The following is a 14,194-nucleotide window of genomic DNA, read 5'->3' as shown; positions in this document are numbered from 1 at the left end:
AAATATATTATGCCGCTATTTTATTTATGATTTTAAATTAACTTTTACAGTCTTTTCACATTATCAATAAAAGATCATAAAAATAAATTAAAAAACACATTCTTTTCTTTTTTTTTATGATTTCAATACCATTATAATAAATTATACTCTATCATGATCAAAAAATTCAAACATTTTTATATTAATATTTGTATAGAAAACACAATTTATATTTTTTTGAAAAGAGGTATTAGATATTAAAATATTTATAAATCTTCTTTTCAATCGTTAAATATCAAAAATACTCAATATTTTAAAAATAATTTTTAATATATAACAATAAAAAAATCTATGACTCATTCAATTTTTATAAAATCATTTAATGAAAATAAAAAAAAAAATAATTTTTTATTTTACCATTACTCAAATTATTACTAACAAAATTTTGAACAAAAAGTGATTCATAGTTTACAAATTATTTTTCTCTAACGACACGTGATAGTTATTAAAAATAACTATTTTTGAAATAGAATTATTTTAAAATAATTTTTGACATTATAACAAAAATATATTCACATACTCTTTTGATTCTTATCATTAGCCTTTTAGTTTTATCTATCTATAGTACAGAAAAAAAAAAGAATTGTATAGGTAAAAATTAAATAAACTTTAGTAATTGTTATCTTTATTAAATTTTATAACTACTCTATTATATATTTATTAAAGCTCTTTACTAAAATTTAACCTCTCAAATATTTCATCATCAATATTCATACAATACTTTTTAATATTTACTGATATATTAATATATATATATATTTAAAGAATTTAACTTTTCTCTTTATAAATATTTATATCATTTTTAAGAAATTTTATATTAACTTTTTATATTTTGTTAATCTAAAATTTAAAAATTTTATTATTTATATTTAAATTTATGCATAATATTTCTTTATTTAAAGATAAATAATGTCTGGATTTGGTAATTTTTTGACTAAATCACTAAAAGAGGCTGCAGAAGATTTAGTTAAAAATAAGTTATCTAGTTTTAAAGGTGAAAATAAAAACGACACTAACAATATGCCTCAACCAAAAAATAATCCTACACAACCAGGACAACAACCACCTTATGGAGGTTTACAAGGATCAAAACAACCACAATCACCACAACAATTACCACAACAACCACCACAACAACAACCATATTTAGGTGGGCCAGGACAACAACCATATTCAGGTGTTCCAGGACAACAACCATATTCAGGTGGTCCAGGACAGCAACCATATTCAGGTGGTCCAGGACAACAACCATATTCAGGTGGACCAGGACAACAACCGTATTCAGGTAATGTAGGACAACAACCATATTCAGGTGGGCCAGGACAACAACCATATTCAGGTGGACCAGGACAACAACCATATTCAGGTGGTCCAGGACAACAAGGATTTCCACAACCTCCATATGGTGGACCACAACCTTATGGTATAAATCCTCAGGTAATGGGAGGATATGGTAATGGAATTCCAAATCAACCAAATTATGGAAATAATCCCCAATTTGGTCAAGGTTTTGGAGGATATGGTTTTCCAGGATCTAATATGCCATTTAATGGTTCAGGAAATATGATGGATGGAGGAATGAATGGATATGGTGGATACAATCCAAGTAATTATGTTAATCAAATGCCACCTCAACAAGGTATGAAAGATTCTAACTATGTGTATAATAATCCTATGGCAGGTAACTTCCCTATGCCATTTGGTCCCAAACGTTTTATGTAACCAATATTTTTACCTCTTAATTATCTATTATAATAATTTTTCTATTCCTAATTAATATAAAAAATAACTTTTTAATCTATTTATATTATGTATTTTTTTAGGTGGAATGATATTAGGTAATCCATCAGTAAAAGAATATCCTGGTTTTAATCCATCTAATGATGCAGAATCACTTAGAAAAGCTATGAAAGGTTTTGGCTGTAATAATACTCGTGTAGTTGAAATTATATGTAAACGTACAAATTTACAAAGACAACAAATTTGTAGATCATTCCAACAAATGTATGGAAAAGATTTAATTAATGAATTAAAATCTGAATTATATGGTGATTTTGAAGATTTAATTATAGCTTTAATGAAACCTTCTGCTGAATATGATGCTACTGAACTTCATCGTGCAGTTGATGGTCTTGGAACAAATGAAAACATTCTTATTGAAATTATGACTTCAAGAACAAATTCTCAGATTAGAGATATTAAAAATGCCTATAACTATTTATATAATACTGATTTAGAATCTGATATTAAAGGAGATACATCAGGATACTTTAAACGACTTCTTATTGCTTTAAGTACAGGATTTAGGGATGAAAGTAATTATGTAGATATAAATAATGCTCAACAATCTGCTAAATCATTATATAGTGCAGGTGAAGGAAGACTTGGAACAGATGAGTCAACCTTTTTAGGTGTTTTATGTTCACAAAATTTTGCCCAATTAAATGCTGTCTTTGAAGAGTATCATAAATTAACTGGAAGGACAATAGATATAGCTATTAAAAATGAATTTTCTGGAGACATAAAAGATGGTCTTTTGGCATTATATCAAATAATTGTCAATAGGCCAGGATATTTTGCATCACAACTTGAAAATAGTATGAAAGGTTTTGGTACAAGAGATAAAGATTTAATAAGACTTGTTGTATCAAGATGTGAAATTGATATGATTGATATAAGAAATGAGTTCCAAAGAATGTATGGAAGGTCTTTGGAGCAAACAATTGAAGGTGATACTAGTGGAAGTTATAAAAACGCTCTTATTACTCTTGTTAAAGGTAATTAAATTTTTTTTTTTTTAATTTGTAATTTAATTTTTCTTTAATTGTAATTTTTTTTTTATCTTTTAAATTTTTTGTTAAAAATAAATATTTATTTTGCTAAAAAAAAATAATTTATTATTAAATGATAAATTTTTTTTTGCAAAAACTAAACTTTTGTTATATATAGAAGTTTTCTAATTAGTTTGTTAAACATAAAATGACAATAATATAACATCCAATTAATAATGCTAAAGATTTATATTTAATAATGTTACTTAGAAATATATAGTTATTTATATAATGACCAATTATTATAAACATAAAATTTTATAATTATTATTATTTTTGTTATTTTTGTTGGATAATATTTTATATCTTTTCTATTTTATGTATGTTAAAACATTTAAAAAATTAGTATGAAAAATTATACAATAACTACACATGAAAAGATTCAAATTATATACAGTATACCGACAATAATATTAATGATATTGTATATATTAATATTAACTTGCAAAATTGAATCAAGATATTTAAAATTTAATAAATCATTTTATTTATTGTTTCTTTTTAAAACATTAATTGATGTTCAAAATCAATTTTTAAATTACTTTTTTTATAAGTTACCAAAATGGAATTATTTTGAACATCTTATAGTTGGCAATAATTTATTTGGTATAGTTTATTATTTTTTATTCATTCAACAAAGTATTGGAATGTATATTATTTGTTTTATGCTTACTGCAAATAGATATATTTATCAATCATATTCATTAAAGTATCAAAAAATTTTTACAACAAAAAACATAATTATTTTATGTTCAATAACAACAGGAATAACTAACTTAATATCACTTGGTGTATTTTACTTTATTTTTTCATATAAATACGATTCAAGATTTGGATATATTATACCTACATTTTCAAATGATTTTATGATCTTCCAAATAGTTTTTCAAATTTTTTTTTTTGGTATTATAATAATTACAACTTTTTTTATTAATATTTATAACTTTAAAACATTTTGGAAAATAAAACAACGCACAAGTTATGAATGTCATACTAATTTTACAAACTTATTATATGTTTTTATTACATGGCTTGGTTTATTTTTTATTGAATGCTACTTTTTTTTAAGATTAATAGGTTATTACACTAATGATATGCTTTTTATTAAATTGACAATGTACTTTTCAAAATGGGTTTTTGATTTTTCTACTTTTGTTCCTTTTTATGTACTTGTTTTAACAAAGTAAGTTTTTTTTTTAATTATATAATTTATCTTTTCAAAGTAATGAACATAAAAAATTGATAAAATCTTTTTTTTGTTAAACCTACAAACTTATTATATAACATTCAACAATAATTAATGTTAATTTTAATGATAACTAAATAATATTCTATTAACTATGTATTTTCATTGAAAATTGGAATTTTCTTATTATACTAATACTTTTTTATCAAACTTTTATTTTAATTGCAATTATAACATTATATTATTTCAAAGAAAATTAATATATGTTTATATATTATTACCATACAATATTATAAAAATGGGCGGTCCAAGAAAATAAATAATCTTTTAAGAAAAATACCATAATTTTCTCTATCACTTAAAAGATATATTTACTTAAATTTAAAAACAATTTTTTTTAAAAAAAAATTTGCACTATCTATTTAACATACAAAAAAAGTTTTTAAATTTTATTCAAAGAGACTTTTTTCCAAGACACAATTGTTTTATATGCATTTTACACAGAAAGATAAATATAGTTGTTTTTTCTTTATTAATTAATTACTGATTGCTAACAAAAAAACCACAATATTATTGTATTTTTAATAACCTTTTTTTTAAAAAATATCCATTTATTGATAATGAAAAGTAGTAAATCAAGTGATGACAATCAATCCAATGTTTCTAGTGAGGAAGTTGATGAAGAGATTTATGAAATGGTATGTCTTTTTATTTATTATCATTTTTCAATACAAGTAATTGTAGGTTGATAAACTTATAACATTTTTAAAATGTTTTAAAGAAAAAAGAAATGAAATTGGTGAAAAAATTAAAAAAAATCTTGATAATGAAAGTGATGATAAACCTGATAGTGATGATGTTGAAGAGTTTACAAGATACTTTGATGAAACATACGAAATTACTACACAATTAATTAATGAAATGTCTGCTGGTGCTTTAAAAACATTTAAATATTCAGCTTTTGAAGATCCTGATATTAAAACGGCCGATTTTTTACGTTCATTAAATTTATATGGTGAATTATTACCACCATACATACCTAAAGATCATGCTCAAGTAATTGAGGGAGTTGGTGGTATTCCTTATTCTAAAGATTCAATTTTAGCAGAAGACGATTTTGTTGTAGCATATATAAATAATATGTGGTGTCTAGGTATGGTTAAACAATGTAAAATTAATACACAAAATTCGGAACTTTCAACGTATTTTGTTGTTGATGTAGAAGATCGTGAACGACCTGGTTCTTGGCATTTAAGAGATAAATTAACACCACTACCAAAATATAAAGCTGATCCTATTTGTCATAGTCATGCATTATTTGATAGAAATACTATTGTTATAGCAATGTACCCACAAACGACATGTTTTTTCAAAGCTATAGTTCTTGAAAAACCAACAAGATCTAAAGATAAATATGTCTTAACATTTGAAAATGATGCTTCAAAAAATGAATGGTCGGAACAAATGATAATACCTCAAGCTTTCGTTCTCGCTTATGATGACAAAATATCTTATACACCGAAGAAATCCATCCGTCATGGCGATCGGAGGATTGAATCATAATTATTGCACTTGCTTTTTTTTTAATTTTAATTAAATTTCCTGTGTATATTTTATGATAATAATTATGAGATAAAAAATAAAATCTTTATTTAAAAGAAAAATTTTCTTTTTTTATTGTTGGATTGTAAAAGAAAAAAATGATATTTAGAATTTTTCTCAAAATAAATATTTGGCATGAATCTTTAAAAATGAAATATTTTCTTCAATCATTAATAAACTTACTTATAATAATGTATAATAATTAAAATTATATCATTTTTACTTTTTTTAATAAAAACAGTGTGAAAGATGAAGTTCAAGATTAATGAGCTTGCAAATATAAGCTTATTTTAAAAACATATTATTAGATTAAAATTTAAATTTATTCTAAATACTTTTAGTATTTTCTGATTTATTTCTGAATCTTTGATAAAAGCTTTTATTTTTACTACATATTTATTTCCTCAAAAGTAATTTTAAAAAATAAATGAAATTAGTAACATTAAAATAGGATAAATTTGAAAAGTCTTAAAAAATTAAGAGTAAAGAAACAATTTAAAAACTGTTATGACTAGTTTATAACTCAGCTGAAAATAATTGAAAAATAGAAACATTTTTGTAATCAGCTTTCAAGTGACCTGAAAATAAGATTTACTTTCAAAACATTTTTATATCTATTGTCATTCTTGGTATATAAAAAATGATGACAAAAAATTAAGCGCGAAAAAATGCCAAGTACTATATCTTGGAAAATATTGAAAATCAAGAAAACTTTTCAACGTGGACTACATCTAAAAAGTTAAAGGAAGTCCAGCGCAACAAATTTCATACTTCTACGAGCTGATTAACTCAAGTTATGAGTACGTTCTTGAAAACGTTTCTCAAGCAACATTTTTCATCATATCTCAAGTTTGAGACGTCCTATGAAGATGGGATTATGTTAAATGAATTCCCCGTAAAAATCTGATCTAGAATTTATCTTTTAATTTTAAAATGCTCAAATGGATCATGAAAGGCGATTTTTTGCAAAAAATATTCCCCACTTTCGCCTCCAACTTTGAAGGCTCATAACTTCTGAAGTTTTAATTTTTACATATCCTTGATTATATTCAAATTTCATCCCTTTTTAAGGGCTATCGAATGAATATCATATTATGCCAAAATTCTAAAAAAAGTTATTTTTTTAAGTATTGATGACAAATCAAGTTGAAACTTTTTGGACAATTTTTGAAGCTCAGGAAATATTGAAGTTATTTTTACAGAAACTATTTATTCTAGAATAACTTTTTAAGAGAAAACGTTTGCCACTAAGCTTATCTTCATATGACAATTTTTAGCCATGATACTGAAAAGTCATGAACAATGAATATTTAGAAAAAATTTCCGCCTTTTGTTATAACTCTTCTGAAAATGAAGCTAGAAACAAGCGGATTTCTGGAATCAACTTCATTTTAGTTTTCATATAGAGTCTACCTTCAAAATTTTTTTATATCACCAACCATTTTTGAGATATAAAAAATGATGACAAAAGATTAAGCGCGAAAAAATACCAAGTACTATATCTTGAAAACTTTTAAAAATTAAGAAAACTTTTCAATGTAGACTACATCTAAAAAGTCGAAAGAAGCCTAGCGCAACAAATTTCATACTTCTACGAGCTGTGTAACTTGAGTTATGAGTACGTTCTTGAAAACGTTTCTCAAGCTACATTTTTCATCATATCTCAAGTTTGAGACGTCCTATGAAGATGAGACTAGGTCCAATGAATTCCCCGTAAAAATCTGACCTAGAATTTATCTTTTAATTTTAAAATGCTCAAATGGATCATGAAAGGCGATTTTTTGCAAAAAATATTCCCCACATTCGCCTCCAACTTTGAAGGCTCATAACTTCTGAAGTTTTAATTTTTACATATCTTTGATTATATTCAAAATTCATCTCTCCTCAAGGGCTATCGAATAAATATAATATTATGCCAAAATTCTAAAAAAAGTTGTTTTTTTAAGTTCTGATGACAAGTCAAGCTGGAGCTTCTTGGACAATTTTTAAAACTCGCGAAATATTGAAGTTATTTTTACAAAAATTATTCATATTAGAATAACTTTTAAAGAGAAATCGTTTACCACTAAGCTTATTTTCATTTGACAATTTTTAGCTGAAATGCTGAAAAGTCATGAACAATGAATATTTAGAAAAAATTTCCGCCTTTTGTTATAACTCTTTTGAAAATGAAGCTAGAAACAAGCAGATTTCTAGAATCATCTTCTTTTTAGTTTTTATATAGAGTCTACCTTCAAAATTTTTTATATCACCAACCACTTTTGAGATATAAAAAATGATGACAAAAGATTAAGCGCGAAAAAATGCCAAGTACTTTATCTTGGAAAATATTGAAAATCAAGAAAACTTTTTAACGTGGGCTACATCTAAAAAGTCAAAAGAAGTCCAGCGCAACAAATTTCATACTTCTATGAGCTGTGGAACTTGAGTTATGAGTACGTTTTTGAAAGCGTTTCTCAAGCTACATTTTTCATCATATCTCAAGTTTGAGACGTCCTATGAAGATGGGACTAGGTTCAATGAATTCCCCGTAAAAATCTGATCTAGAATTTATCTTTTAATTTTAAAATGCTCAAATGGATCATGAAAGGCGATTTTTTGCAAAAAATATTCCCCACTTTCGCCTCCAACTTTGAAGGCTCATAACTTCTGAAGTTTTAATTTTTACATATCCTTGATTATATTCAAAATTCATCCCTTTTTAAGGGCTATCGAATGAATATCATATTATGCCAAAATTCTAAAAAAAGGTATTTTTTTAAGTATTGATGACAAATCAAGTTGAAACTTTTTGGACAATTTTTGAAACTCAGGAAATATTGAAGTTATTTTTACAGAAACTTTTTATTCTAGATTAACTTTTTAAGAGAAATCGTTTGCCACTAATCATTTTTTCATACAACAAGTTTTAGCTGAGATACTGAAAAGTTATGAATAAGAAAAATTTAGAAAAAATTTCCGCCTTTGGTTGTAACTCTTTTGTAAATAAAGATAAAAAAAAGCGGATTCCTGGAATCGTTTTCATATTAGTTTTGACAGGTGGTCTATCTTAAAATGTATTTTATATCTCCAACCATTTTTGAAATCATTAAAATTGAAAAAACTTCTTGTCATTTATTATCTGCTTTTATTCTTAAAGAAACACCAAATACTATATCTTGATAACTGTTAAAAATAAAAACAAAGTTCTTACGGGGCTACATTATAAAAGCTAAAATAAAACCATCGAATCAAATTTCATACTTCTACTATTTGTGTAACTCGAATTATATAAGCGTTCTTGAAATCATTTTAAAAAAAAACATTTTTATTATATGGATATTTAGAAGTCCTATGAAAAAAAAAACTTTGTTAAATGAATTTCTTACAAAAATTTAAGTCAGAAGAGTTCATTAAATTTAAAATTTTTTAACTACATTAGGAGAAACGATTTTTTTAAAAAAATATCCTCCACTTCTCCTGTAACTTTGACTGCTCACGATTTCTTAAATTTTTATTATTATATATCCATGATTATATTTTAAACTTATTATTTTTACAAGGGCCAGCGAAAACATACATTTTTGTTTCTAAATTTAGAAAAAAAGTTCTACTTTAACTGCAGTAGTAATACAAGTTTGATTATATTCAGAAATATTCATTTTATCAAAAGAAAAACTTATTTTCACGTACAATAAAAATCAAAAATTTATATGTTTTATAGCATTCTTTATAAATACTTTTTTTTATTTTCATTAACAAGTTAATTGTTCAATTAATTACAAAACACAATATCTTTATTTCAAATAATGTTAATAATGAGGTATGTACAAATTATAATACATATATTTTACAAAAAAAAAATCACTTATCAAAATATTCTTATTTTGGTTGACTTTTTTCTAAATAAACTTCCAAGAGTCTTATCTGGGATCTGTCGAATTTTACAAGATATTGGTCAACTTTGCTTCTACCACATTTATTGATAATGGACACCATACAAATAATTGTTCCTCTTCTAACTGAACTTGTTGTGTGTCCAATACATTCAACAACATATGGACAAACTCTTGAAAGATAAGGAATCGCTTCAGACAACGGAATATATTCAAATACCTTACCAAGAAGTTTCAAAGCATTTGTCAACTGTTCAGGATCATCAACTTTTAAATGTGGTATTAATGTTTCAATTAATGTTGGTGCAGGTAAAAATTTTGCCATTGCATCTGAACAATTATCAAGTGCCTTATGTATTCTATCACTTCTTCTTTTAACACTTATAAAACTTTTTATCAAATAAGCGTAATATTCTCCTAAACGATTATGTTCTTTAGAAATAAGTTCTTTTAAAGCACAAGCAACATTAGTTACTAAATTATCATCGTCAGCTGACAAATTTTGAATAAGAAGCATTAATGTAGAACCAAAATGAGTATCCCATAAAGTAAAACATTTATCTTTTGTTAAAACTTCTAAAGCTTTTGCTGCATGGCTTTTGTGAATAGAATCATTATCTGGCATCAATTCAGCTTGAATAATAGTTATTATTCTATTCTGTTCCTCAACATCATGTTTAAATTCAATAGCATTATTGTAGAAAAATTTAGATGTATCATAATCTAAATTGGAACATGTTGATGAGGTACTTGTTGGAGCGTTATTATCATAGCTTCTTTCTCTACCATTTGTATATGGAGAATTATAATTACTTGTTGAATTAACATAATCTTTCACCTGTCCTATAACATTTTCTTGACGTGTTTTTAATGGACTCATTGAAACTTTTGTTTTGTTAATAAAATTTAATACTCTTTGACGTTGTTGAGGTGTTAAATGAATATTTATTAATTCGGAAAGTGCCGCAGCATCTAAATTTAAAAGTTCTTTACAAATAAGTTCAACATCACCGGTAAATTGATCATTCTTACTAGATTCAAGAATATGAAGTATTTTCAAAAATGATGGTACAAATGCTGCGGTACCACGGAGCGTTTGAGAATCCAAATATGGAATAATTTCAGCATATTCTTTTAATAAAAGTTGTTTCGCTTTAACATGAGGACTATGAAGTGGATTTTGAAGATAAGCTGTTAATGATGCAAAACGATCTTTAGCAGAAAATAGTTTTTTAACTTGTTCTAAAAGTTTTAAATGAGCACTTCGCAACATTGGTTGTGTATCATTAGCCATCTTCATTAAAATTCTTGGATATATTTCATTAAGATGAGTCACCAAATAATCATTATATTTTTTGAACAATACATCAAGAGCACCCATCAATTCACTGGTTGGACGATTTTGACTTTCTTTATATAATTTCCATAAGCATTGAAATGCTTTATCAATATCAAGATTAACCAAAGGTCTTCCATGTTCAAGAATTTGACGTAAAGCTGTAAGTGCTTCACGTTTATCACTTAAAGTATTACATTTATTTATAGCATCCATGAATGCTGCAGATTCCATTCGAGCATCATTATCTAATTCAAAAGGTACTGCACTCAATCCAACTCCTGGTCTTGAAGAAATCTTTGTTACTTTAGATGATAATGCTACTTTTGGAGTTTCAGATACCTTCATACGATTAAAGTTTCTCATTAGACTTTTTGGAGATCCAGACCTACTATTAGGTTGGGATGTTGATGGTAATCCTTGAGAAGTCTTTGTTAATGTATTAATATTATTTTTACGCGATGCAAGAGTCCCTGCACTATTTCTTTGAGTTAAAGAAGATTTTCCAAGAAGTGGTGGTCTTGTACTACTACCATATTTGCTTGTTATCATTGCTCGTCTTGCAGATGTTGTGTCAATTTCACTGGTAGCACGAGCATATGCGTTACTACGAATAGATGAAGCTGTATTAGGTTTGGAAGCTGAAATTGCATCCACAATCGAACGTGAGGATGATGATGTCGCAAGTCCTCCATTTAATGATCGTTTCTTTGAAGGATCTAACATTTTGAAAATTTTTTCTGCCTCATCTTTGTACTTCTCTTCTAATACATAAAAACAACTACGACCCTGTTCTCTAACTTCAGGATCAGCATCATTAATTGCTTTAAATACAGCATCACAAATAGATCCTATCTCTTTAAAAACTTCAGAATCGTCCCAATTCTCTAAAATTGTCTTAGTCATCACAGCACCAGATCTCCTAATTTCTCGAGATTTGTGTGTCATTGTTAAAGAAACTTTTTGTATAAGTTTGTGGTTACGAACATATTTAGTAACATATGTAAACAATATAGTTGCAGAAGATGACATAACTTTCGCTGAAGATTGAACAACACTAATAGCAGGCTGAAACATCAAATCAACAATTCTAAACATTTTAGCACCCATTTCTTTACAATATAATGCTATTGTATATGCAGCTTCACGAACAACTTGTGAGCGAAGATCTTTTATTGCTTTTTCTAATGGTAACTCTAAATTTGGTAATATTTTATCCAAAAATTCTGGTAGCAAATAAGCTTCACATAAAACAATTGATCGAAGATGTTTTAGTGCAAGTACACGTTTCTCCCAATCTATATCCGAAGCATTTAATCCAGGACATATTTTTTCATTAAAAAATGACATTAATTCTGATCCATTAGTAATCTAAATTACAAATAAAATTAATTATTATATAAAAAAAAAACTAACGGAAATTTTTGGAACATTGTAAAAATTATTTTCAAAATCATCTACTGTACAAGCTCCGGCTGTTCCAGGATTTCTAGCACTAACGCTAACAACTCTTGGCGCTGAAGGCCCTCTAGAACCTTTACTTGACATTTCTAATAAATTTTCAATATACTTGTTTTTGTATATGAAGACAATCAAAGGGATAATCTGAAATTAAAATATCAAATAGATATGTAAATATGAATGTTCAATTCAAATATTTGTTAAACACGTAAATTTATTAGAAATGATTACAATTAACCAATAATCAATAGTTAATAAAAAGTTTTTTTTTAATTTTTTCTTATACTTAAAATTAAAATTTTTTGACTATGCCGATAAAACAAACTACTATTCAAAATTAAATATTCACCATAATTGTTTGAAAATTTAACATTTTAATCGATGATAAAGTAAAAAAAGACATATTATTTACTACCATATTGATGTAAAACTTTTTTGAATAAAAACCAACTTTGATAAAAAAAAATATAAAAACTAATAATAGTCGCATAAAAAAAAGATGGTAAAAATAATTAAATTTCTATTATCTAACAATATTTCATCCATCATTTTATACAATTTATTATAAAACTCTAACAAAATAACTAAAACATATATACAAATGATATCGTTCATGTTAAATAAAAACACACATAGAATAATACTACACTTCACCATTGATGGATATTGCATATCATAGAAATGTATCGAAAATTATTAATATCAATTACATATGCAAATAAAAAAATATATTATAAAATAGTATAATTATAAGTTTATATATTAAAAAAAGTAGTAATAAGAAAAATCTCCTGTCATTTGTAGTTTAACTTTATGAACCATTTAATCATTAATATATACTAGATAGAAAATTAAAATATTATATATATAAAAAAAATTGAAATAAATTACTTTACGACATTGTAGCAAAACTATTTTATAATAAATCATCTACTTAAAAAAAGTATAAAATAATCTTTTATTAAATAAAAAAAGTATAATTAATTTAATATCAAATTAAACATAATTTTATTTTATTTTATTTTGCAAAAATTAAAAGTCGTATAAAATATAGAAATCAAAAATGTACTAATAGTAAGAATATTATAAATAACTTTATGGTATTATAAAAATAATTTATTAAAAGGTTTCATACAAAACAATATTGGTACACAATTGAAAAAATTTAAAATAGGAATTTCAACACTAACTTAAAAGATAATTTTTTAAAGCTTATTCTTAATTAAATGTAAATTTTATGTCGTTGTTAGTAATTACAAAAGATAACATTAAGACTGTTTCGATAACCAATTTTTAGCCATTTACAAACTTTCTATGTTTGAATGCCTCCACGCAAATAGTAAAAAGCTTGAGGTACATATTTCCAAATTATTTTTTAAGGAGTTGGTTGTAGGAGACGAAATATATATATATATTTTTAGGTTGGCCCTTAAATGCCATCATACTAATAATGGTTAGAAGGTGTAGTTTTTTTTTACACAAATCATTATTTTAAATTTACCACCTGCCACCAGAATACATTGACAGTTAAATGAATAGTATTTGAAAAATTTAGATTTTATTTTATTTATTGTTACTCACAATTCTAAAACGACATTACAATCCAATTAATACCAACTTTTTTTTTTTGATCTTTAAAACTTTTATAGGAGATTTTAAAGAAATCAAAAAAGATATTATCGACACAATTCATTTCTATTTATGATCAATGAATTGACAGATCAAAAGTTCTTTTAGAATTTAATCCACACATTTTTTATGGTCAATTTAACACGATTATATAATGATTCATTATATATTAAAAGAAAGCCGATAAAAATATGAAATTTTTGTCATATTTTTCTTAAAATTTTTTATACTAATT

At 25.2% G+C, this 14,194-nt stretch overlaps 3 protein-coding genes across 3 annotated transcripts; 2 read left to right on the top strand and 1 right to left on the bottom strand.

Annotated features, from left to right (window-relative positions):
* Nucleotides 1–948: 948 nt before the first annotated feature.
* Nucleotides 949–2,824, top strand: SRAE_1000285300 (Annexin family and Annexin, type III family and Annexin repeat-containing protein; the record flags this gene model as incomplete). Its single annotated transcript, XM_024649978.1, has 2 exons — nucleotides 949–1,678; nucleotides 1,863–2,824. The coding sequence occupies 2 exons, from the start codon at nucleotides 949–951 to the stop codon at nucleotides 2,822–2,824; spliced, it is 1,692 nt and encodes a 563-aa protein (XP_024503801.1).
* Nucleotides 2,825–4,676: 1,852 nt separating this feature from the next.
* On the top strand, nucleotides 4,677–5,619 carry SRAE_1000285200 (SAGA-associated factor 29 homolog; the record flags this gene model as incomplete). Its single annotated transcript, XM_024649977.1, has 2 exons — nucleotides 4,677–4,754; nucleotides 4,801–5,619. 2 exons carry the CDS (start codon nucleotides 4,677–4,679, stop codon nucleotides 5,617–5,619), a joined length of 897 nt encoding a protein of 298 aa, XP_024503800.1.
* Nucleotides 5,620–9,519: 3,900 nt separating this feature from the next.
* SRAE_1000285100 (Armadillo-like helical domain and Armadillo-type fold domain and CLASP N-terminal domain-containing protein) lies at nucleotides 9,520–12,417 on the bottom strand (the record flags this gene model as incomplete). Its single annotated transcript, XM_024649976.1, has 3 exons — nucleotides 9,520–10,520; nucleotides 10,566–12,240; nucleotides 12,286–12,417. 3 exons carry the CDS (start codon nucleotides 12,415–12,417, stop codon nucleotides 9,520–9,522), a joined length of 2,808 nt encoding a protein of 935 aa, XP_024503799.1.
* Between the last annotated feature and the right edge of the window lie 1,777 nt (nucleotides 12,418–14,194).

This window comes from Strongyloides ratti (assembly GCF_001040885.1).
Source record: "Strongyloides ratti genome assembly S_ratti_ED321, chromosome : 1".
In the NCBI taxonomy this organism is placed as follows: Eukaryota; Metazoa; Nematoda; class Chromadorea; order Rhabditida; family Strongyloididae; genus Strongyloides; species Strongyloides ratti.
Note: the sequence above shows the minus strand (reverse complement) of the source record. Positions and strands in the feature narration are given on the sequence as shown.